The sequence below is a fragment of the Festucalex cinctus genome, chromosome 1 (genome assembly GCF_051991245.1).
Source record: "Festucalex cinctus isolate MCC-2025b chromosome 1, RoL_Fcin_1.0, whole genome shotgun sequence".
NCBI lineage: Eukaryota > Metazoa > Chordata > Actinopteri > Syngnathiformes > Syngnathidae > Festucalex > Festucalex cinctus.
In genome coordinates, this window is record NC_135411.1 from 18,360,873 (window position 1) to 18,387,674 (window position 26,802).

At 41.2% G+C, this 26,802-nt stretch overlaps 1 protein-coding gene across 5 annotated transcripts in view; it reads left to right on the plus strand.

The window, feature by feature from the left end:
* Nucleotides 1–25,912, plus strand: part of LOC144018160 (zinc finger protein 521-like) — a 179,161-nt gene extending 153,249 nt beyond the window's left edge. For all 5 annotated transcript variants that reach the window (XM_077520382.1, XM_077520388.1, XM_077520396.1 and 2 more), the window contains 2 exons: nucleotides 4,141–4,256; nucleotides 24,714–25,912. In XM_077520382.1, the coding sequence (XP_077376508.1) occupies nucleotides 4,141–4,256; nucleotides 24,714–24,743 (146 nt within the window). In that variant the 3' untranslated portion in view covers nucleotides 24,744–25,912. The remainder of the gene's footprint in view (nucleotides 1–4,140; nucleotides 4,257–24,713) is intronic.
* Nucleotides 25,913–26,802: the final 890 nt, after the last annotated feature.

Below are 26,802 nucleotides of genomic sequence, written 5' to 3' on the forward strand. Positions count from 1 at the left end.
GGAAGGCCGGCGCCTAGACTCAAGCCCGAGTCCTCAGAACTGGGAGGCGGACGTGCTAACCAGTCATCCACCGTGCCGCCCTCATCTCAAAATAAACATCAATAATCATGCCCATTGTCCAAAGATGCACATTATAAAATACATCTTCAGCTTTCACTTTGTGTAGGTGTAAAAAGCAGGATTACATCGGATGTGATTCACTAAATTTCAACAAAAAGTAGGCAGTGCTGACTTCGTCTTTCTTTTAGTTTTTCTTCATCTTCCAAATTTACGCCATCTGAGAGTAAAATGTGTGCCACCATCTAGTGGTCAAGAACAGAATTACATCCAGATTAGTCGAGATTTAGAAAAAATAAAAAATAAATCTGAGAAATAGCAAGACCGTGAATCCAGAACCTGCGATAGAGCAGGATTTACTCTTCACAACTTGATTCACTCTAATTCATTCACTTTGACTTTAATTATGTGTAAAAAAAAATATCAAAAGTGACCTTTACAATAATATTTTTAGTCTAAACACGGTATTCTGATTAATATTGTGTTTGTGGAATACGAATTAAGCAGAAAAATGCACCCATTTTTATTCATCTCAAGGGGGGCGAACATTTTGCCTCACTGTGATATTTTCAGTCGACAAGGTGCAAAATGGCCGCCCCCTGAGATGGATAAAAACGGGTGGATTTTTCTGCTTAATTCATATTCCACAAACGCATTTTTAATCAGAATAACATGTTTAGACTAGGGATGGCATGCTGAGCGAGTGGTTAGCACATCCGCCTCCCAGTTCTGAGGACTCGGGTTCGAGTCCAGGCTCCGGCCTTCCTGGGTGGAGTTTGCATGTTCTCCCCGTGCCCGTGTGGGTCTTCTACGGGTACTCCGGTCTCCTCCCACATTCCAAAGACATGCATGGCAGGTTAATTGGGCGCTCCAAATTGTCCCTAGGTGTGCTTGTGTGTGTGAGCGGTTGTTCGTCTCTGTCTGCCCTGCGATTGGCTGGCAACCAGTTCAGGGTGTCCCCCGCCTACTGCCCAAAGCAAGCTGGGATAGGCTCCAGCACCCCCGTGACCCGTGTGAGGAATAAGCGGTCAAGAAAATGGATGGATGGATGTTTAGACGAGTAGGCCTGCATATTATTCTAAGGAAGTTTTTTGACTTCACTTTAATCTCACCGTGTAAATTCGTTTTTGTTCTGTTCATCGTGGTTCTTGATACAGGTGAGTTGAAAGCGGAATGTGTGTGACTGTGGCAGATCCGTGCCGAGTGGGCCGTCATGACCCCCACTGCCGCCTCCCGCCTCACCTCGCCCCCTGCGCCCGAGCGCCTTCCTCCCTCTCCGCGTGGCTCCTCGGTGCATTTATTAGAAGAAAAGTTATTTTCCGCTGTAAGAAATTCAAATGAAGGCCCCCGCATGCAAACTTTTCTTTTTTTTGCGTAGCACGCAGTCCTTTGAGATCCGACGGCCGTCGTTAAAGCACAGGGGTCCGGGATAACAAACGACACGTTTGAAGTGCTCCTCGGAGGACGCCGAAACACACCCACGCGTTCAAGACACCTCCACTCGACACCCACACCGCTGCCATCCCCCTTTGGCTCCGCCAGTGTGGACTATGGCTTAATTAAAACACAAATATATATATATATATATATATATATATGTTTAAAGTGCCAGTGTGTTTATATGGTGGCGGCATGAATAAGTAGCGCATGCAACGCCATGAATATTTATATTGTCAATATAATTAGCCATGTTGACTAATGGAGGCCATGTTTTGCACTTGAAGCCACGCCAATTTTTGCGCTTGTTTATTTTCCGCCGTGTTGTTCCCACCACGGTGCTAAATAAGGAGTGTTATTATTCCCGACACACAATATGCATTCGGGAGTGCTCGTGCCGCGGATTTTGACCATTCCAGCATCACTGATAACATCTCAATTGTTAACGTTGTTTTCTTTTTTTCAATTATATCACATAACAAGGTTGTTGTACTGCAGATGCAGCCCTCGTTTGTTTGTAATTAAGCCATTTTACTTGCCATTTGACATATTCTCTTCAATTTCCATTCAGGCAAATGCAATTATGATTGCAGTAACGCTTGCAGCAAAGTCTCCCACTTGTCTATTATCCGGCGGTCTTTGTGTAGGCGAACACATAATCATAATCTTATCAGATTATAGTCCTATTAAAACATATTTTTCAAGCGTACAAGTGGTAATATTACGTAGGGCTGCCAAGATTAGTCGTGACTACGTCGATGACCAAAAGCGTCGACGGCTAATTTAAATAGTCGACTAGTCAGTTTTACATAATATATATCAGCCTTAAATTTGTTTTTTCTTCCAAAACTGCCTCAACCACTCGTTTGACTGCCTGCTCTTACTAGACGCACATGCGCAGTAGCATTAATCTGGGTCAGACGTGACGTCAGCACCAGCTGTACACAGTATGCTCTCATGGCTAACCGACATCGGACTTCGAAGGTTTGGGAACATTTCTACAAAGACGCTAAAGCAAATAATATTCAATGTAAAATATGCAAGACAGACCTCGCCTCTCACGGCAGTTGAGCACTTTTTGTCGAATCCTTCTGACGGCGAGCCAGCCACTGTAAGTTAGCGTAGCTAAGCGCTAACGTGGACGTTAACGGAGACGCTTTCAGTATTTAGCACACACTGTGTGATAAAACGTGCCCACGTTGGTTACAGCTGTTAAGTCCTCTTCTCCTGCCCAGGGACCTCCTAACTGATGGTATGGCGACTGAGCAGGCAGACTCTCGTTTTCGTTGTTTCATACGAACTTTTGTTTTAGCACTCCTCAACGACAGACGGTGCGCACACGCAAGGTCTTCCGCTCTCCTTCTCTTTCCTAAACAACACCGCCCTCCTGCGCCAAAGTGCGGCACTACAGAACTTTAAGGGCCAAGCTTGGCCTGTAACACTGCGATGAATAGCATTTTTTTTTTATAGGGGGAAGTTGTAATCTTATGAGGATAGCATTTCACTTTTTGGCAAGCAATTTTCATTTTGGGGGTAAGTAATATCACAATTTCTTTTTTGAAAAAATAGGTATTGTTTTATGAGTAAAATCTTTTTTTTTTTTACACTTTTTTGTAGAGAAATAAATGACTACAGTTAAAGTGACAGTGTGTATAATTTAATGCCATCTGTGGTGAACTACTAGAATGCAACCACCTAAGTTTGAACTAACGGTGCCTCAGAAACACTACGCAAGCCTACCACCAATTACTGTGTTCATGAAGTTATCTCCTCCGTGATTTATGTAATATAATTAGCAATTACGAGACCTATGATTATATTTTCTATATTGTTTTTAAATGTAAGATGATGTGATAGTATTTTTTTTCATACTATTGAAACTAATAGTGGGTTTAAAAATGAATGAACTTTGAAAAAAAAAAAACTACACACTGTCCCTTTATGTGTTCCTAGCGGGAAACAAATTGCAATGTTTTGAAAATAAAGTTTGTTTGACATGAGTAAACAAGCTAATGAGAATAGTTTGATTTTTTGGAAAGTACAAACACAAGAATAAAGTGGGGACATTTATTTATTTTACAAGAATAGGAAAAATCTCATGTAATATAAATGTTTACATTTTTTCTGAAAGATTTACTTTTTGGGAAATCATCAAACTTATGAGAAAAAGTTGTTAAAGTATTTTTCTGAGGGGTAAAAAAGTGTAAAGCTGTTTTCTTGAATTGGAAAGGAAATCCATCCATCTATTTTCATAACCACTCAATCCTCACAAGGGTCGCGGGGGTGCTGGAGCCTATCCTTCAGGCAGTAGGCGGGGTAGGAAAGGAAATCATGAAGACATATTTCTATGAAAACAATAATAATTGTCACCACATAGGGCATCATCATTCACAAAACGAAATGAATTTGGGAGCACTTGTGCTGTCAATTTGACCACTCATAACATATCAATTGTTGTTTTTCAATTAAACCTCACAACAATATTCCTATCTTGGACGTTGTAATTTAGTCATGTTCTCTTTAGTCCATTTATTTCCATTCAGGCAGACGCAATTATGCTGGCCCGCTCCAATTTACACGAGTGGAGGGATCGTTTTATAACACGATTGCACACACGGAATCTCAACGCCTCTCCTTCTTCCGCAGTGTTCGTGCAGGCCAACAAGCTCCAGCAGCACATCTTCTCCGCTCACGGCCAGGAGGATAAGATCTACGACTGCTCGCAGTGTCCTCAGAAGTTCTTCTTCCAGACGGAATTGCAGGTGAGCCGCGTGACGCCGAACGGGCCCCCGCCGTCCCCTCCCTAACGCCGCTCCGGCTTCGGATCGGAGAAGGAATTACTTGAGTCCGTTGGAAAACTCATTTGTGATTCCCAGATATGATTTGATTTGCTTATTAGACCGGCAGAGCAGTAAAATATCAGGAATTAAGGGATTAGCCGAATGCTGGTTTTTGAAGCGGTAATTACGCGCAGCGCCGAGGCAAAAACACGGATGGGGCGAGCCAGAACGGCTGCATCTTCGCTTCTAATCGCAGAGGAGGCCTCGTGGCTAAATATGAGTGTTTTCCTCAAGGGGGTGTGGGGGGGATATCTGCCCTTCAACAAAGTTACTAGTTGGACTTGTGAACTCGTAGCATTGGAGAGATAATCCATTTTCTGGCAATCTTTTTTTCACTTCTTTTCTCCTCTGGGAGTGCGGAAAAAAAATGAAACAGGCCTTATTATTTTATTACACTACTGGTGTGTGCGTGCGCGCGTGTTTGGGGGATTCTCCATAGTGCGCATGGCATCATTTTTTTATTACCGTTTGAAGATGAATCATTAAATTCTTACTCCATAAAGCACCTTGTTCTGCTCTAATCACTGGCGTTTTCCCTTAATTTGCCAGCGAGGGTAAAAAGAAACAAATGAGGTGCGAGTCTCCAAACGCGGCTTCCTGAATGCGGGATTAGCGGCTAGCCAGAGGATGCGCTCGTCTGCATGGACGGCCAGCTTGACAGTCTGCCAGGAGGAAGGTGAACGTGATCATTATCTGACGGTCATCTGGACGAATGAATTAAACAAACGCCAATCCTGGATTATTTAACACAATATCACGGATACATGCTTAGACTACATCATTTGGTCGAGCAAAAGTCAGCGAGTTTAATGCTAACATAAAAATGCGAAACGTCATGTATGGGCGACCAGAAATTAGCATACTATAAAAATCATGTGAATAACCCCCCCCACCCCCCCACCCCCCCCTTGTTTTATACACCCCTCTAAATCACTCTTGAAAAGTTATTTTTTTCTCTGTACTTCAATTTTTCTCTTACCAGAGTGAACAAAGAATCATAACACACCAGTAAAGTGTGAACACTTTTAAAAACAAGTTGAAACTCTTTTTCCAGGGATGTTCAAGACCAATACCGAGTATTAGTATTAGGCTAGTTCTGGCTTTTTTTAAATCGTGTTTTATCATGCGTTTTGTGAAATTTCACTGTCCCTTTTCAAATATACCAATCTCAGTCTCAATGTTTCATTATAGCATTTTCCTTAAAAATAAAATTGAAAATAACATTTTCCATTCTTCTAATTTCTACTTCCTGCTCATAAAATGGCCACAAGCAGTATCGGCCGCCATCACAAGACCCGATACCTTGAAAGATGGTCGTGCATCGGTCTGATACAGATGCCTGGTATCGGTACTTGCTATCTTCTGATAGTTTTACATGTTTCAAGTGCACGTCATACATCGTAACTCAATATGCTTCACATACTGTATTTTTATTTATTTTTTTTTTACTGTCTTAACAATGTCAACAATTTTCATTTTTCTGTATGCCCCCTGTATAATATCCGCCAAATAGCGATCACCGGACGTGATCAAAAACGAAGTTGCAAACAATTGGACGAGCCTATGCTGAAGAAAAGTGATACTCCTTAGAAGAACGAGGGTCGTTTGACATCCACCACAGCCCTGAGGTGTTGTTCTACGTATGATAACACAGTTTTACGCATTGAGCCAGGAGATGAGAGCAGAACATGGCAGACCTGTGGCAGATGATCATTAGAGTCAACGTGTGCTTGCAGGAAACTCCCAAGTGAGTTCATCACAAACAGCACCTATAGAATAATACAACCAATATGGTTGCCGTGCACTAAAACCCAGCAGGAGAAAAAAAATATGGGGTACCACTATGGAAAAAAAGTTGTATTTTTCTCAAGATTTTTTTTTTAGAAATGTTTTTTTTTTAAGACAAAAAAGGAATAGAAAGAAAGAAAGAAAGAAAGAAAGAAAGAAAGAAAGAAAGGGAGTAAAAAAATAAAAGTAGTATTTCACAAGAAGAGGACAAGAAAAAGTAGGAATCTCACAAAAATCAATGAATTGTAATCTCAGGAGAATAAAATTATAAAGGAGGAGTAGGGTCACCTTGAAAAAAACAACTATGAAAGCAAAAGTGTATTTTTAGGGAAATTAAATGTAAATCAAAGTAGTAATCTTATTACAATAAAGAAAAGACAGAGAGAAAAGAAAGAATGAAAGAAAAACTTAAAATGTACTCTAAACCAAAAATGTAAATGAATAGAAATAAAGATGTTTTATAAATGAGCTTTTCCCAAGAAACACACTGTACTATGTACAAGAATTAAGCTTAGTTTGAGTTTATTTTCTTAAAACAAAAATTCTTAGAAGACAGGTAAAATATTATGTGAATAAAAATGGAAAGATGGGGAAAAACACTAATTTTTGTAGTACCTTTACAATTATAAAGTCAAAAAAAAAAAAAAAAGTCTATAATGTCTATTTTCAAGAAAATGCAGTGGAACCTTCCATCCATCCATCCATTTTCTTGACTGCTTATTCCTCACAAGGGTCGCGGGGGGTGCTGGAGCCTATCTCAGCTGGCTCTGGGCAGTAGTCAGGGGACACCCCAGAGACGAACAACCATCCACACTCACACGCACATCTCGGGACAATTCGGAGCGCCCAATTAACCTGCCATGCATGTCTTTGGAATGTGGGAGGAGACCGGAGTACCCGGAGAAGACGCAGTGGAACCTTGTTTTTCATAATTTTAATAGAGCCAAAAAGCATATGATTGCGTTATTAAACTGTGTGCTTTTATTTTGAAGGTCTGACTTTTTACATGATGTTGCATGAACGTGGCGCCAACTGAGTTTTACCAAGCAAAAGAGAGTTGTTAGACCTTACACGTTGTGGAATACAACTTGCCTTCCGTTGAACACAAAATACAAAACACATCAACATTGAGAAATAAATGTCAGAGTTACAGATGTTTTTGTATGAAAACTAAGTGCATGCACAAAAACTGCGTAAAACACAGCAAATGAAAAAACAAATCATAAGAAAATTAGGGCAAATGAGGTTTTGCTCTAGTAGTATCAGGAGACATAAGTCATATTTGTATTGACTATAAAAAAGGACACAATACAATTAATTTTATTAATTGTAATTTATAAATAAAAATAAATAAAATAATAATTATATATATATATATATATATATATATTATAATAATAAAAATATTAATTTAATTGTTAGTATTAAGACAAGACAGATTTAGTATGCAAAAAAAATACAATAAAAGGTATAATATTGTCGCAATTGTGTCATAAAATGCAACTTCATACCAGTATAACTTTTTTTTTCTTAAAAAAGTAGAACTTTGTTTTCATGACTTAAAGTGTGCTATATACAGTACATTAGTATAGTTTTATATGACTTTGAGTGTGGCCATCGTACTCTTTGGCATCCAAGAAATGGTGCAGTTTGCGAGTGGTCCAAGTTGTGCAGCGCCTTCCCCGTCCTCGGCCGCCTGACACACGCTGCTCCTTTGCCAGTCCGTGTGAAGTCGGCTTGTCTTCCAGCAGCGCGAGAAGTGGAAGCCCCCGCGCGTTTGCCGCGTCTCCGCTTTGCACTTTTCTCCCCGACACTTCGGCTCCTCGTCTCTCGCCGTACTTGCAGAGGTCAAGGGGGGGGCGCGGCGAGCGGGCAGAGCCGCGGCGGCAGGTACGGGCGAGCGGGAAGGATATTTTATTAATTTGCTGCCTGGAACAGACCAAAGGCTGTGACAGGTATCCAGCGTGCGGCGCCTCGCAGCCTCTTCCTCCTTCTCCTCCTCATCCTCCGCCTCCCCAACCCCCCCGGTGGTGAACTCTACCCTGCGAGGGGGCTAGCCAATTTTCGCCGGCCTGTCGAGATGGATGATGGGAGCGCATCCGTCTAATCAGCCCTCCGAGGACCCCCCGCCCGGCGGCCCCCCTCAGACCGGTCAGATTGACTGACTCCTGGGCCACTGGGCCCCGGAATCCACATTCCAACGGAGAATAATCTCCTTCCCTTCACAGACAAAACAAAAGAAGTCAGATGCATGCACCGGCGTTCGTCCGCAGCTCTCCGGGGTCTCCCTCCCCCACCCACCTTCCACTGTCTTCACCCTTCTCCCTCACCCCATTAAAATATCGAATAAAGTCGAGATATTTCACGAGGTGCTGACCCTCATCGAGACGCATCTACACAGCGATGCAACCTCGCGCTCGTCTTTGGTTAAAGCGTCTCCCTCCTCCTCTTACGAGACTTTTAAAAAACGTCCCCGGGCGATGGCGAAAGCCACACTGCAACGCGAGACCCGATAACAAACTTCCTCCGCATTGCCCGGATTAATTAGGGAGATTCATTAACTGATGGACGCGCGCTATTAGCCGCAGCTTAAATCTGACATCTCGGCGAGAGTGCGGCGAGTCGGTTTAAGAGGAAGCGCTTAGGTTTGGATACCGCAGCGATGCGGCGTAGCACAAGGAAGCGATTGGGGGCATCTCTGTCCTGATTCGGAGGTTGGACTGACTCTTGTAGGCTTATATGAGAAGGATGCAGTCGGTTCGCAGTACATTTTGAAAAGTTTACCCTTCGGCGCCACTCTAAACAGAGTAAACTTTACACTTGGAAGAAAGTAAAATATAATAAACATACAATACAATACAAACTTCAAACATTCAAATGCAACTCAAGGTCCTGAACAATTAAAATATCCATATTACAATAGAAAGAAACACCCACCCCTCCCCCTATATCTCCATGATGGTACCCACAAACACACGCAAACCACAACATGGCGGGGCACAGAAGAACCCTGTGAGGAAAGGCACCCAGGAGGAGCTCATCCACACTGAGGGATATAATAAATAAATCAATAAATCAACGGCAGTTTTTTGGGGGGAGAGTTGACCCAGTCATGACAGATTCTTCCATTTCTACTCCTCCTACTAGACTAGTGCTACTACTATTACAAGTAGTTCTTCTTCTTTGTATTTTTTACTAACCTACATTTACAACCTAAATTGACTCTCAGTGACAGCACGTTTCCGTTGGTTGGTCAGAGTTAAACTTGTTACAGACAGTCGACAAGCAAAGTGGCACACAGTGTTTTTTTTTTTTTTTATTATTATTTAAATGTGTTCAATTGTTTTGTAATGGTAATAGATAAATATTCACTCAATCGATCAAACTTTATTTATTAAGTGCATTTCATACCAAAAAAAAAAAAAAAAAAAGTATTTGGGTGGCCTAATGCCTTCTTTCTCCCTGTGCCCCGCCCCTCTTACACGCCCGCAGGACACCTTCCTTAATTGGCGTACCCTCCAAAAGGATCCCTTCATAGACAATCCCGACATCCTTAATGAGTGGAGCGAGTGACGAGCACGCATCTGCATCACGTCGGGCTCAAATGAGAGTCTCCTCTCCCCGCGTGATGCCAGTGATTGCCACGCTGTGACCAATTCCAGCGTTTTAATTAAGCGTATTTATTGGCTTGGCGGTCACCGGGTCAGCGTAAACAGCCACGCAGCGTCCGCCCAGCACCGGAATTGAGAGAATGGATGGCCAGGAAAGAAAAAAGTGAGAAGTTGTATGGACATGCCACGAATGATAAAAAAAAATATCGTTTTTTGCATGAATAATGATATTAGAATAATACATAGTGCAACAACTACTCTCACGTTGGTCTAAAAGGTGAGCTTGCTGTTGCCACTGTGATTTATTGGCCAAAGACAGAATTGAATTGAGGACAAGAATCCCTTCCAGCATATCATCGCAATCCACAACAACATTGCAAATTTTCAAGTTGCTGCAACTTTTTCTCTGTTCATGAGCCCAGATTTGTTTCTGGATTTTTTTGTTTTGTTTTGTTTTCCAAAAAAGAAAGTAAATGTACCATGACCATCAAGTTATAAATTTACAAGAATGAAGTCAGACTCTTACAAAGAAAGTATTTTTTATAAGAATAATTTTGCAATATTCTCATGAAAATTCAAAATTACATGGATTAAGTCTGATTTTTTTTAAATAACATCCTAATGCACTCTCCATACTTTTTTTTTTAATGTAATTCTTCCAGAATTTGAAAACATGCCCCCGCCAACCACCCCAAATGCCCCCGCGTCCCAAACGTAAAGCAAATCTCTCCATGTTTGTCCCTAAGCGTCTTTCAAACACCCCGTTTTATAGAAACATCTTGATCCGCCGCGTGTGACAGCTCTTCACGCGTTTGAAAGTTGCATATGTATTTTTATTTCCCCCCTTTTATATGACAACTTGTTTTCGTCTTCGTCACCCCAGGTGATACTGTCACCGTTTCAAAATGTTGCCCCCCCCCCCCCCCCCACCCAAAAAAAAAGAATAAAGAAACAATGAATGAGAAGGGAAAACGGCAGCTTGTGAAGAGCCGTCATTAATATTTCAGCTTATTTCTAATTATCCGCAACACTGTACCGGCATTACAGTAAACGGGGACGTAAACAGCCTCGGATGGCGAGTGATGTGTCACCATCGTGGCGTTGGAGTTGTGTTAGGTGCATCAGAATTAGACAGCATGTCAGACCTCGCCGTCCTGGGAGGATTTTCTCCCACTCAGCGTGCTCGCATTTGTGTGTGTGTGCGTGTTTGTCTTTCTGGCGGTCTCTCCCAGGGTCTGATATGTGCACGCAAGCACGTTGTCTGCGGGGAGATATGACAAAAAAAAAAAAAAAAAACTCCCAGAAGCCTTTGAGCTCTTTTCTCTTTCCTGTGTTGCGCCACCAGGGAAAGTTAAATCCAAACAAAGAGGAGATGCTCGGCGCGTTGTGCCCCGATCCGTCGACGCATCTCTTGTGCAAACATGTCGTCTTTGCTTTCCGACTTGACTTTTCTAACAACTGTGAGAAATCAACAACGGAAAAAAAATGTTTGTGCTTCTCAGGAAATTCACTGAAGGTTCTTTTTGCTGTTGGTTGTGATTTGATTGAAGCTGGATATTTCAAATTTTCAATGATGATTGAAATGCTTCTGAAGGTGTTTTTGTTTTGTTTGTTTTTTCTTATTAACAAACTGGCACACACCTGGCTTTAATTTTACTTGAGCAGTTTGGTGATGTGCTGTCCTGGAGTTCCCCAAGGCTCAATTCTTGGTCCTTCATCATTTTGCAAGTCTTTTACTGCTCAGGTCCGTCCTATGGAAATATCATTTTTTTTGTTCCATTGTTGTGCAGATGACTCACTTTGAAACAGTCAAAAAAAAAAAAAAAAAATGCGATTCGAGTGCCCGAATGAGGTCAAAGTATGGATGCTTCTAACCCAGGTTGTGAGACCCATTGTAACAAATCACTATCACTCCAAGGTTAATTCCCATCTGAAGCTATCCAATTCCATGCATTATTTCTCTTAATACTGCCATGATACATTTTGAAATTGTAACTTAAAAGGTGAAGCCAACGCCCCCAAATAATTCTTGACAATAAGCAGCCCCACTAGTCTAAATATGGTATTCGAGTTAATATTGTGTTAGTGGAAGATGAGTTAAGCAGCCAAGTCCAGCAGTTTTTTTCAGTATCAGGCGGCGGCCATATTGCCACTTGGCAGTCAACGGAAGATGACATCACAGTTACTCAGGCAACGACCAATCACACGCACCTGTTTTCTGAAGCTGAGCTGTGATTGGCCGTTGCCTGAGCCATGAGCAACTGAATCTAATAATTAGAATGTTTATACTAGTGAGGTCATATATAACATGTTATTGTCAGGAAATGTTTAAGGTTGACTTCCCCTTTAAAAGGGGTTGGTTCGAAAAGTTTTAATTTTAAATATCCTCCTGACTACCAGGAAGAAAAAAAAAATAGTGTAATCATGTTTATTTTGATATTTCCCAAAGTTTCCCAAAAACTGGAATACTGCAAAATAAATTTTTTTATTTTTTTATTTTTTTATTTTATTTTTTTTTACGCTATGATGTGTCCACTACAGAGGACATTTTTTTAAACTTAAATGCTAGGCTCAAATACAGTTAAAATAATTCAAACAATACTCTGTGTTCTTAATAGTCTTATAGAAAACATGCTAACAACATTTAAAGCCTAAATTTATTCAATAAAAAGTGTGATAAAAGTGTCACTTTTCCTCTTCCCTAAAAAGTGCTTGCACTGAGGGAAGCCATTTTCTTTTATGATGCAATCATAGGGAGCAAAGCCCCACCCCTACACATTTGGTATCATTGGACAGCTCTGAATGTCCTCTATAGAGCACAAAAGGAGTTAATTCAATCCTATGCACTAAGTCGGAGATATTCAGGTTTAAAAAGGTCCACTACAGTGGACAAATTTGAATTGCTGGTATTCAGGAGGATATAGAATATTTAGTTTGCTCTAGTTTTATCCATTTTACAGTAAACTTTAACTTTGAGTTTTTATCAATATCAGAAGGCAGCCATTTTGTCACAAGCTGTTGAGTGATAATGACATCACAGTTGCTCAGGGCTCAGGTAACAACCAATCACAGCTCAGCTTCAGAAAACAGGTGAGCTGTGATTGGTCGTGCCCTGACATCACAGTTGCTCAGGGATCAGGTAACAACCAATCACAGCTCAGCTTCAGAAAACAGGTGAGCTGTGATTGCTTGTGGCCTGAGCGCTGAGCATCTGTGATGTCATCTTCAGTCAACAGCAAATGGCAAAATGGCCGCCCCATGAGATGGATAAAAACGTCTGGATTTTGCTTCATAACTCACATTCCACAAATTTAACATTAATCAGAATGCCATGAGGTCACATATATTATCGTCAAGAAATGTTTAAGGTTGACTTTCCCTTAAAGTAGTCAGATGGCATCACAATCAAAAGGTTCTGGGTTCAAGTCTCGGCTCTGGCTCTGCTGTGAAAAGTTTGCATGTTGTACTTGTACCTCAGTCGGTTTTCTCAAGGTATTCCAGTTCCCATAAACATGCAAGTTAGATTAAGTGAAGACTCTAACTCATCAATGAGGGTGAATGTGAATGGTCCATGGTACAATTATTCCCCCTTGAATTCCAAAAGGGGCGTCGAACCACGTCCATTGTCAGTCAATGAAAAGCTCATTCTCTGATTGGCGGAAAAACACGAGCGTGGCGGTTAGCGCTCCAGCTTCCGCGTAGACGACGCGCAGTCGATCCGGAAGGTGCGCCGCGTCGAGGTTGTCGGTCTGGCGTCTCCTTTCAAAGCAGACCGAAGTGGTTAAATGTGAGAGTAATTGTGTTTTTGTTTCTGGGACTGACATGCGGAACCCCACGGACCCCATCTCCCTCCCAGTGACAGGCAGAGATCCTCCCCCCTCGCTCTGTCTAATTAGAGGATGTTGCCCAGGGCTCATGTCCCAGGAAGACCCATCCCCCTCCCAAGATGGCTCCCCTAAGAAAGCCTTTAATTGGCTTCTTTAGTCATAGTCTTCATTTTGGCTGGAAAGGCATCTGTGTGTGCGTGTGCGCGCGTGTGTGTTGCCATCACCTCAGAATACACTTTGTATCGCTCTCTTGTGTTTCCTCTTTTCTTCTTTTCCTTCCCCTCGCCGGCCCTCTCGCTGACGCTTCCCCTCGCCCGTCTCCCACCTTCCCCTCACTTAATGAGGCCCCATAATAACACAGCAGTTGTGCACTTGTTTTGCTACCTCAGTCAAACAGCGGGATCGCCGCACGGCCCGATTCCAGCGCCATTCGATTGTCTGCTAAGACGGGCTAATGACTAGCATTCGCAACAACAAAGCGCCCCCTCCCCCAACACACACACAAAAAAAAGGTGGCCTGTCGTCTCCGGTTGCCCCTCGGAAACATTTACTCGTTTGCCGCCATTTTGGAGCACAACGCCGGTCGCTGTTTAGACGCGAGTATTTTGTTGGGAATATGACAAAAGGAAGCCACGGAGATGCGCGCTTGTTGTCGGCTGTTACTGTACCGCCGCCCCGGCTCCCCCGGGCACCTCTCCTCAAACAAGACAGTCTGTTGCCAAGGAAACCAGGCGGGTTGTGGCACAACGCGGGTGTTTTGGGCGGGTCATCCCTCCCCGCGGCCCGATAAGTGATGACTGTGGAGAATGCCAACTGCTCAATTATTTATTTATTTATTTATTTATTTGATTGTGTTCTTGCTCGGGCTAAGTTGGCCGGCGGTAAGCCTGGCCTGAGGTCAAAGACGGGGAAGCTTTACTGTGGGGAACGCTCAGAGTCGATACTGGACTGAGTTCAACACGCCATTAAAGATCGAGCCCGGTTGCAACGCCCTTGTCTTTTCTTTTTAAAAACACAACACAAGTAGAACTTTTTGCACATAATCCAAGATGCAGTGCGGCGCGTTCATCTCTATGATAAACAAAAATGGGGCACATATGCCACTTTTTTACTTCTAAACTGATTTTTAAATGTGAGAGACGACACGATTGACAAGGAAAAATCGATGTGTTATTATTACTGCCTAGTGCTGTCACTATCGAATATTTTCAGAATCGATTAATCTATCGATTATTCATCTGATTAATCAACTAATCGGATTCATTTTTACATTAAAGATGACTTGACTTGACTTAAAGTATATTACAAAAGCATTTTTTTTACCTGATTACTGATAATTGATGTTATGGGTTTGGTTATTAGTTTCTAAAGTAAAAACAGATGTTTGCACATGTCATATTTTCATTAAACACAGAAGTCATTCAGTCTTCGTTCATGAAGGACTACAAAAATTACTGTTGATATGCTGAAATCAGAGGATTTCGACAATTTTAAATTAAATTCCAAACGATTCCTCGGTTATTAAAATAGTTGTTGATTAATTTGATAATTGATTACTTCTCGATTAATTTATTAATTTTGACAGCTCTATTACTGTACGTATCTTCGTAGGGTAACCAGAATTTTTCAATTTCAATCATTTATTTAATGCATTTGTAAAAGAAAGAAAAGACAATATAAAACAATATTCTTCGATGTTGCATGAAAAGGAGTAGAAAGAAGGCAAGTCTTATTTTCTCTGCCCTGTTTCTCCCCAGAGTTCAGTTACAAAGTAAAGTAATTATCAACAAAACATTTTAAGTTTTTAAGCAGGACCGTCCCAATTTTCAGCGTTGTGTCTCAGCAGATTTTGCCAGCTCCATTGTTTTGTCGTGTTTTAATTCAGGGTCCTGTCCCGGCATCCCGGTTTTGGACCATGTGAATGTCAATCACACAGTGGTCACATGATTCATACGACAAACTAATTAAAAAGGAATTTAACTGTTAAATTCCTTCGTATTTTCTTTAACACTCACATTCTCCATCTAATTGCAAACAGGCGTGTTTTTGTCATTCCCGGAGCTACGCTACTTCCTGCGTTCGTGTGAATGAATCATGGGAAATGTAGTCCTACTAACCCAATGCTGCGGTCGCCAGTCAGACCCATCGCAAGCTAAGCGATTCTGGCGGCATATTTCCAGTGTTATAATTTGGGACAGGCGCGAGGTAAACGGCACATCTTCCAATAGCTGTCGGGACCGAGCAAAAAAAAAAAAAAAAAAAAAAAAGAATCCACTGTCCTCCAAGGTAGCTTTTAGCATTTAGCAAGGAATGCAACCACCAGTCGCCAGATTGACTTGTCATTAAATGTGTTGTAAATAGTGAAAATTTATTGTGTATTTAATTTTTAGAGCCGCTGTTCAGTTTTGAAAATCTGGTCACCCTAGCGGAAGAAATTGACAAAGCTAGGCTAACTGATAGCATATCTGATAGTGTGTTGTGTATTTCTGTTGTTATGACATGTGACGAAAATACAAAGAAGAATATAAAGTAGTAGTAGAGGAAGAAATGGAAAAAGCTAGGCTAACTGATAGCATAACTGATAACATGTGTTGTCCATTTCTGTTGTTATAAGTGACGTGAGGAAAATACAAAGAAGAAGAAAAAGCAGTAGTAGAGGATGAAATGGAAAGAGGTAGGCTAACTGATAGCATATCTGATAACATGTGTTGTCCATTTCTGTTGTTATAAGTGACGTGAGGAAAATACAAAGAAGAATAAAAAGTAGTAGTAGAGGAAGAAATGGGGAAAAGCTAGGTTAACTGATAGCATATCTGATAATGTGTTGTCTAATTCTGTTGTTATAAGTGACAGGTGAGGAAAATACAAAGAAGAATAAAAAGTAGTTGTAGAGGAAGAAATGGGGAAAAGCTAGGTTAACTGATAGCATATCTGATAACATGTGTTGTCTATTTCTGTTGTTATAAGTGACAGGTGAGGAAAATACAAAGAAGAATATAAAGTAGTAGTAGAGGAAGAAATGGAAAACGCTAGGCTAACTGATAGCATATCTGATAACGTGTTGTCTATTTCTGTTGTTATAAGTGACTTGTGAGACCCGTTTTACTTGTAAAAATCCTCAACACAACCAGTTTATCTTCTATTGTTTCAGGCAGTGGCGCAAGCTTTCGGCAACTTCCTAATTGACAATCATTCCCTTTTATGTCCGTCCTCTGAAATTGAACAACCTACACTTAAGATTATGGAACACTGCCTGCTTGAACTCTGCTTTCTAACCACTCGCTAAATCTGGGCAAAACACCATGCGAGAGCACAGAAACGGGTATTAACATTATACTAATCAAACATTGCGAGAGCCGCGATTAAGCCCGACATCTTCCCTCACTGTGATGTCGTACAATAAGAGCTTGTGTCTAATACGGCGCGCTCAGATGAAAGCGATGGGAGAAGTCCGTCCGCTCTTTTCCTCTGCGGCGCTGACGCAAGCCGCTCACCGCGCTTGCCTCACTGGAGAACGGACGCTCTCGACGGAGGCCGCGGCAACGGGCTACGATGTAAAGGGCGATCAAAAAAATCAACTCCTCATCCGGCTGCTTCCCTCCAACTTCTCCTCGCAGCCGCAGCCTGAAATTCCGTAAGACACGTTGCACCTGTTTGCATGCTGCGGGGTCTTCTCCCTCCTCCTCCTCCTCTTCTTCTTGCCCTGGAGGAGGTTTGCTGTGGGGTGATGAAATCACATGAAAGTTGGGGGTTGAACAGCGGCACCCAGGGAACGCAGGGAGAAGACGCTGGCACTGCCCATCTTCATGAAGCACGTCAATGATAGAAGCAAAATGTAATTTAGTTGTGACTGATGTGCTGGGTTTTTTTTTTTTTTTTTTTAAAGTGGAGCCTTCCAGCAGGTGGTTGAAAGGGTGGAGGAGGAGATTAAGGTTTGGAGGGAACGGCCGAGCTTCCGGGGGAATAGGACGCCATCGAAGGAGGGAGTTGAGACGAGCGCTAAAAGGCTTAATGGAGGCCATCTAATCCTAAATTGCAGTCATTCTGGTGTGACACCATTAGTGACATCCTGCTTACCGCCTGGACTTTTTTTTTTTTTTTTTGCTCGATTCGTGGTCCACGTCTAATTTGCCACCGCGTGCTTTAACTTGTGTTCAGAAAGAATTCCTTAACTTGCCATCAGTGACCTTGAAAAAGTAACTTAGTTACTTTAATGATTACTTGCTTGAAAAAGTAACTGAGTTACTTTTCTGATTACTTGACTTAAAAAGTAACTAAGATTATGAGTTACTTTTATGTTTACATTTAGCAGATACTGTTTCACTATTTAATTGAAAGTGTTTTTACCATTATGGAAATAAATAATGATTTTATAATTTTATTTTATTTTTAATTGATCTTTTCAGGATTCCACTTAAAAAAAATGCTACTTGTTTTTACTTTCTAAAAAAATATAAAGACAGTCTTTTTAGACTTAATTTAACAAGAGTATTTTTTAATTATTTTTAAAATAAAGGCAATCTTATTTACTTGTCATATTTAATAGGGGTCGGTATTGATTCTAATTTCTTCATTCGATGCAATTTCGAGTCACAAGAGTTCAGTTCAATTCAATTTCAGGGTTTTTTTTCTGATTCAATTCACTTAAAGTCAATAGGACATCAATTACTTATGGCACATCAATTATTCTTACATGTCAAAAACTCCACAAATATTAAATTCCAACGTAAAGTTTGCGGAGGCAGTGACTGGTCACATTATATTTTATCAATGAAAGTAACAAACATTGGCATCAGCAAGGATGAAATGAAAATATTTTCATAATCTAATTCAATAATTGTAAATATAAATTAAAAAGATTCTGAATTGTCTTAAAGTGCAATAATTCAAGTCTTTCATAAATGTAAGAAAATACTTTTCAAATCATGAGAACAGTCAATTTAAAGATCCACAGAAAAAATAGCCTGTAAATTTCTATTTTCTTTAGAATTTATGGGAAAAAGAGATATATAAAATAATGGATTCATGGTTTTATTCATCGATATTGGTCTTGAAAAGGAAAATTGATTCGATATGGATTATTTGATGTTTTAAACCCAGCCCTCACATTTAACCATTAATGTTGTAATGGCAAAACTCAACAGTTAGAATTTTAAGTATATTGTTTATAAATATACTACTTAAATTTTGAGACCTCCTGCGGTTACACAATCTGGTTTGACTGAGAATGTATCTGCACTGCGATCTGTTTGTTTGTTTGTTTGTTTGTTTTTAAACAGTATTATTGAAGCTAAATAGATAACACTGTCAAGAAACCTTCAAATTTTCTTTTTTAGCTGATAAACCCAAACTACTGACTACTCGCATCTTGAAAACGCAAATGTCTCTCGTTGAATGATGTGGAAACAATGACATCACTTCCTCAGACATCACTGTTAATTTGACTACTCCCACAGTCCATTTGACAACCAGATGATGGTTACATCAGTTCAAAACCGACACTTGACTTCACGGTCATGACCCAAGCATAACCCTTGCATGACCCAAACTTAACCCTGGCATGACCCAGTCATGACAGTAACTATAACGTGGTGTTCAAGAGTAACTGTAGTCTGATGGCTGGCTTAGTTTAGTCGTCGCTGTAAATTGCGCTTAATTCAAAGTAACGCGTTACCGACAGCGCTGCTCTCCATCACTCAGGGTAGCGACTGTGCCGAGTTTTAGCGTCCGCCGAGATGACGGTATCGGTTTCATTTTCAATCTTTCAACAACACCCTTCATCCCCCCCTCTCCCCATTTCCCTTTAGTCTGCATGGTTGCCACTGAAGTCGTTTAACACCGTCCTTGAGAAAGCCCTCGGTGAGAGAACTAGCGGCGTGTCTAAGGAAATAGGTAGGAATGCGATGTGCGGGCGTGTGTGCGTGTCAGACAAAGCTGGGACATGCAGTGATGGCGGTGGAGGGGGTAGGAGCCGTTCCCCAGAGGGGTTATTTTCCCCTCTAATAGCTGTTACGAGCCCTACATTATATCCAAGGAGCTACGTTCCTTTGGGGTCCACGCACGCGTGTGCGCACGAGGTGTGCGCACAAACGTTCTGCCCGTTTCACCCTCCCCGCACACTCGCGCGCGGGAGTCCGAGCCGCTTTGCTCTCTCCGTGTCAATATCCTGCCATTTGAAGTCACGTACTGCAGGGGGCTTCTGGGAGCAGTCGAGGAGTCAGGCTGACGGGTAATGGGCCGCATTCATTAATAAGGTTGCCGCGTTCCTGTCCCTCCTCGGCAACACCAAGGATGCAGGGGAGGGGGGGGCAGGGCGGTTGTGGGAGCGTCCCAAGGGGAGTTTCCTCCCAGACTCACTTAAAGGAGCTTTATTTCTGCACGAAGCCTGTCCGGGGCCTTCTCTTTTTAAGAAAAAGCCGAGTAAGGGAAGGGGGGGTGAGGGGGGGGGTGGGGGGTCACTCTCCCTGCTCTCCCGTCAAACTGCTTATTACCCCACCTGTCGGGGAGTAATCGCCGCAGCTGAAGGGAAAGCCGTGGAGGTGTTTAAACGCTTCATCTGGAGGCAGCCGGATGGGGAAGGAGGGAGCCGAGCAATGCAACAGGGGTTAATAGTCGCCCACTGGCGATGCCCCCAAAGGGTTCTGCACCGACAGCGTGGAAGGGGAATAAGACACAAAACCACCTTCAAAATAAGGATTTTTTTGTTGCGTGGGAAAATATTATTAGCATCCAAGCACCAGGCAGCATTGTCATTCTGAATCATGTTTTGGGGGGGGCCTAAAAAAGGCACTCAACCTGGAAAATTAGCCCCCAAACCCGTTTCATCAATCAACATGAAAAAACTCTTAAAAGGATACTTGACTCATTGAACAATTTTCAGCAGTGAAAATCTTTTGTCCGGAATTTATTTGATAACCTCATTATTTTTCATGTACAATTAATGCCTTTAAAAACTTTTTTTTTTTCTCTCTCTTGCTGTCGACTGATGATGACGTCACCTGTGCTGAGGAAGTAGCCCTGATTGGTAACATGCCAATCATGGCTCACCTGTTTTCTGAGTTTGGTCAGTAAACTGAGCCATGATTGGTCGTTACCTACTTCTTCAGCACAGGTGATGTCATCATCAGTCGACAGCAAGTAGAAAAATTACTTTTTAAAGGTACTAATTGTACATGAAAACTAATGAAGTTATCACATTAATTATAAACAAAATGTAAACTTTTGACTGCTGAAAATGGCTCAGTGAGTCAAGTATCCTCTTAACGGCAAAAATTAAACAGGATGTTCTCGAGCTGATATGACTACTCAGCAGATGGGTGATGCTAAATTAAAACACTTTTGTGCCTTTTGCTATCCAGTGTGGGCGCAATATTGCATCAAAGTTGGATCGTTTTGAGGATTTGACCATGAAAATATTTTCATTGATAGCTATTGTTTGTAACAATAGTTTATATTCTAAGAACAAATCAGTGGAGCTCACTTTATTCAGTGGTAGAGTGGTTGTCTCCCAACCCAGAGGTTGTGGGTTCAATCCCATGCCGCGTCATCAGTAGGTGAATGAGCAGTCGAACATAAAGAGCTTTGAAGCCCTGTAAGGTGGGAAAGCACTATATAAATGAAGTACCATTTACTTACGCAACCTAATGGCACCCTTACGAGAACTGTATTCAAAAAATTGTGCCTTAACAATGATAGAATTTTTTTTCCGGATCTCACACTGTGCCCCATCATGGAAGCATCATTTGGGAATGGACTTTTTTTTCTCCTCTTCATTCCGCATGTCTTTCTCATCTAAGGAATGTCGGCAGCACTTTGTGATTCATTAAGTGTTATTTTTATGTTCCTTGGACGGGTTGAAAAACTGTTAAATGAATTTTATTGATCTGTATTTGTGGCATGTGTAATGAATGCCAACAACGTTCAATTTCATTTCCGTACAGAATGATCCATTTTGGTGGGAAATGTGGAAAATGTTGTTTGCTGTTGGGCCTGTAATAAATAAATAAATAAATAAATAAATAAATAACAGTAGTAGTACTTGCAAATACATTCAACAGGAATTTAACTTTATCAAGAGTACTATAATCGTACTTTTTTTTACTGATGGGGTTAAATTTCAGTATATTAACCCTGGACTCCTACTTGGAAAATTAATATTGACATATATGTGTAAATTGTAATGAACAAAACTGACACTGTAACCTAATTGGAGGCCTTGTATAAGGCAACCAAAATATTAGAAACATCTTTCAATACTAGACTAAGTGCAATTTCTGGAGAAATTGCGTGGGAATGCTGAAAGCTGAATGCTAAGATTTGAATGCATGTGGAATGCTTCTGAAGTAAATAGAGAGATAAATTATGAAATGATGACCTCCTGGTTACTGGGCAAAGCACTTTACCAACGAGCAGTATCAGACACCTGGTAATGATGATAAGTTATATGTATGGAAGTGAGCTTGGAAAGTGATACTTGGGAAAAAGTTCAATGCCTGTCCCATTGGAAATGAATGGGGGAAAGTTGATATTAAACATTTTAAATTGTGCAAATATTTTAAGTAATGTGAAATCAGACGATGTATACCCCGGGAGGCGTGACTTTTTGAAGCTAGTTGAACTTTGAACAGTGTAAATTGGAAGTATTATGTGGGAGTTGTTACGCGACAAAAAAGTGTGGCGGATGCTTCAGCATTCCCGCATATGATGGATTGCACATCTACAAACAAATTGTCACCTTTATTCGATAATAATATTGTACAGACGGCCTTATGGGCGTGATTGCGTACAATAATGATGAGCCGGCTGGTGGACTTGTTGAGAGGAGCGCGCGCAAGCGTGTGACAGGTGTGTCTAAAGTCCGTGCCAGTCGACACGAGTCCAAGGCCGTGTTTTAAAGTGAGCGCAGCAAGTGGGGCATGTAGTTTGCATTAAAGGGATTAGCAGTCACTTCAAAAGATGACCTGGATTCCGCCCACCAGGGACACCAGTTACACACCCCCCCGGTCCACGCTCCCTTTCAAGAACCTGGCACAGCTGCCCCGCTACAACCACTCTACAATCATCTGCAGTGTGCGTGTCTCTTAATGAACGTGGATAAAACAACAAAAACAAAGTCGGCATGTTACCTTTGCAGCATTACATATGTAAAAATAAAAAAAAGCCGCTCTTAACTTTGATAGTCCCTTTTTGTACATTTTTTTTTGTAGTGCATACATTGATTAGATGGCAGCCCGGGATAAATAAACAAGACTCCAAGGACAGTATACCGTCCGGCGTGCCAGCGCCTCGTTATGGATTTGTTTCCATGGCCACAGCCTTTGATTGGGATGTAATATTTTTCAACATTGGTGCTGGGGGGGGATGTTATCTGTCAGAGGTGTTGTGCTTTGGTGTCAGAAGCGGGTTTTAGCAAGCTTAATCCCGGTATCCAGAGGGTATCGATCCGCCAGCGCACACGTCTGACTCAGGTGCAAGTTAATTGGAATGGGGATAATGAAAGCCTGACGGTGATGATGTTGAAATGTCAAGGCAATCAAAACATTGCGTGCACCTGTAGACTGGCATGTGGACAAAAAGAGCATCATATTTGTGTTTAAATGTTTGACCGTCATTTGTTAGCTAGTATTGCATTGCTATTATGATGGATAGCTTTATTTAGATTGCCAATGTTATTAAAACAATCCTCAGCCCAAAATCTCCAATCCATTTCCAGATGCTGGTTGACATCCAATTTGTTCAAAATATTTCCCTCGTAGAAAATGGTTTTGTCTTTTTAACGTGTCGGACAGGTCAAAATGCTCCATAAAGACACAATTTTAGATATAATTTGACCCCGCGTACATGCTTTTAACACATTTAAGCATACTAAATCAACTTAATCCCTTTTCACACTGCACTTGCTCAGTGCGGAAGACGCGAGACAAGCCTACCAGGAAGTAAAAACTGAGATTTTGCCACTGGTTAGACCACACCTTGACTTAGATGTACTTATCTGTCATTGTTGCAAACAAAAAGCCCTAACTTTGCTCATTAAAGCCCCAGTGTGTATTTTGTAGCATCCTCTAGTGGTGACCTAATAATTTTATCATTTTAAAAAACTACTATTGATTTCAATAATGTGGAAAAATATATATGTCCCATCACCTCAACGTACATTTTTGTATGTAATTAATATTTATATTATATGGCTGTAGTCTGACCTTACAAGAGGCGGTCAAACATGGCATCATCCTTCTACGGATTCCCAAAGGACAACTTTGTGAACATCGCAAGCTTTTACAAACATTTTTTTAATAGCTTCTCCCGCTAGCCGCTCTTGTTAGCCACTCCTCTTAGCCGCTCTTGTTTGCAACTCCCGCTAGCCGCTCTTGTTAGCTACTCCAGCTGGGCTAAATCTAGTTGGCTTCTCCCGCTAGCCGCTCTTATTAGCCACTCCTCCTCGCCGCTCTTGTTTACTGCTCCGGCTAAATCCAGTTAGCTTCTCCCGCTAGCCACTCTTGTTAGCCAACTCTCGCTAGCTGATCTTGTTAGCTGTTCTTGCTAAATCCGGTTTGCTCAGTCTTTCGGGTTCACTTGCCGGGCTTCTGTATTTTAAATTAAAAATGTTTAACCAAGTCAACCTTAAATATTTCTTGACAATAATATATTCCAACTAGCCCCACTCGTCTATATACGGTATTTTGGTGAATATTGTGTTAGTGGAATATGGGTTATGTAGCAAAATCCAGCCGTTTTTATCCATCTCAAGGGGTGGCCATTTTGCCGCTTCCTCTCAACTAAAGTTGACATCACAGTTGCTCAGGGCTCAGGCAATGACCATTCATGAGTCTCCTGTTTTCTGAAGCTTAGCTGTGATTGATTGTTATTGCTGGATTTTGCTGCTTAACTCCGATTCCACTAACACAATATTATAAACCAAAATACTGTATTTAGAAGAGTGCGGCTAAATAGAATATATTATTGTCAAGAAATTTTGGGAGGAGCTGTCTTCCTCTTTAACGCCAAACGCAATAAACGTTCTAGTGTAAAGTGACTCTCAAAGGAGGGAAAATGCTGAAATTCAGCCCGACTGTGCTTATATGTCTGCACCCCAGCTTAATCGCGCGAAGAAACGTCAGCGACCATTAACCATGTTTCCTTGTGTGTCCTTGCAGAACCACACGTTGACTCAGCACAGCAGCTAACCCGGCCCAGACGAGCACCGCCGACGACCAAACGGGGGGACGTGACGCGGACAAAACAGCCCGAGCGCCAATTATTGGCCAGTGCGCCGTCGCGCTCGCTGCCTCGCTTAAAGGATTCGGCTGCGTGGCGAGGAAGCGAAGCCACGCGGAGGAAGAAAAAAAGAAAAGAAAATAAAGACGTGTGAGCGGCGGGGGCCACAAAATGACATTGCCCATTGTTTACTTTAAAAAAAAAGAAAACATGCTTGTACATAGACTTCTTCATGTGTTACTTAACGACAGCTATATTGCAATCTTATACAGTATTTGCCGATGTACAGTTTAACATGTTTGTCTGTTTAAGAAAAAAAAGTCAGTCAGCTTCAATTGGGTTTAAAAAGGGGAAGAGAGGGTTCGCATCCCGCGTCAATCGTGAGGATGACGAGAACACAGCTTCTTCTTCAGAAGCAAAAGCGGGACAGTACGCTGACATATGCAAATGCAGCAACACACATTTATGGAAAGGGGGGTCGTCCCGGTCCCGGTGGGCTGCCGAACAGAGGCATGAAAAAAAAAATTCCCACGTGGCTCCGAGAGCAATGGGGAAGTCTTCAGCCCGCTGACTCAACCTGTACATTTCGACTCTTGATGTTTACTGCTCATTGAAGCCTGGAGATGACTGGAGTTTTTTTTTTTTTTTTCCCTTTTCATATTTTGTTATCTCTGTGTTTTTGTTCAACAAAGGAGCAAGGAAATTGAAATTATGTTTCATCCTGTATTCGGGATGTACTCTACTTAGTCCCTGGCTCTCCTGGAGAGTGGCCGACACCCTCTGTGTCTTTTTTGCAGTGTCCCATTGCCCTCCGCTCCAGCTGGACGCCGGCGTGGCATCACACTTTAAAAAAAAACAACAACAACAACATTCGGTTGTGTAAATGTTTTGCATTCATTGAACCTGAAATGCACTTTTGTATGAAACTTTAATGTTTTGACATTTTGACTCGAGAAACGTTCGTACGCCGTTTACAGGAAATCTCCGGCTAAATCTCCCCGCCGCTAGAGGACAGTTATTGCCAATGTTACTCAAAAGTATTGTACAAATATGAAGCTCTGTATTTCAGCAGAGCTAACTTTTTTTTGTGTTGCACATGTGATGGAAATATTAAAAAGTAAAAAAATTATAAGGAAAATGCTTTGGTGTTTTTTTTTATATATAAACAGCAATTGTCCGTCCTCTGATTGGTTCAGCTATATGCATGCCTATGATTGGTTGAGCTTAAGATGCGCACTACTGGTTTTGTGGAGGGCATGATTTTAAAAAATTATTTTCAATACACACTTTTCAAGAAAAGCTGGACTTTGGTCTATATCAGGGGTGGGCAGTTATTTATATGAATGGGCCACATGAGAAACTGGAACGCTTACTGAAGGCCAACCCAACATGCTAACCTCAGCTTTGTCTATTTTATTTTGTAATGTAATTAGAAAAATCCTATTTTTTCGATAAATTGCTATATATCTAGTAGGGATGTAACGATATCAACATCATGATACGATATCACGATATGTAGGACACAATACGATTATTATCACAATATTGTGGGAGGGTTGGCAATATATAATTCATATCACAATATTGTAAAAAAAAAAAAAAAAAAAAAAAAACACTAAAAAAAAGCACATAAAAAAAAGATAAAAAAAAGATCACAATATTGTAAAAAAAAAAAAAAAAAAAAGCACAATATTGTGCTTTTGTACATAACAGCAATGCATATAAACCACCTACAATCTCTAATAATATTGAGGCACTTACTTGCTAATGCAAGCACACATTTATCGATTCACAAGCAAATTAGGTTCCCCTTCATCTGATAATTAGCATAGATTTTAAACATAGAAGGCCAAAACATCCCTAATGAAAATTAAATTGCACTAATAAACTAGCCACTAGAGGGTGCTAGAACTGCACAAATGGAAATCAACCTGACTTTTTTTTTAACAGATGTGTTCCTACTAAATATTATGATGACGACGACGATATTGTGGTAGTTTTAATATCACGATATTGCCATTATCGTTA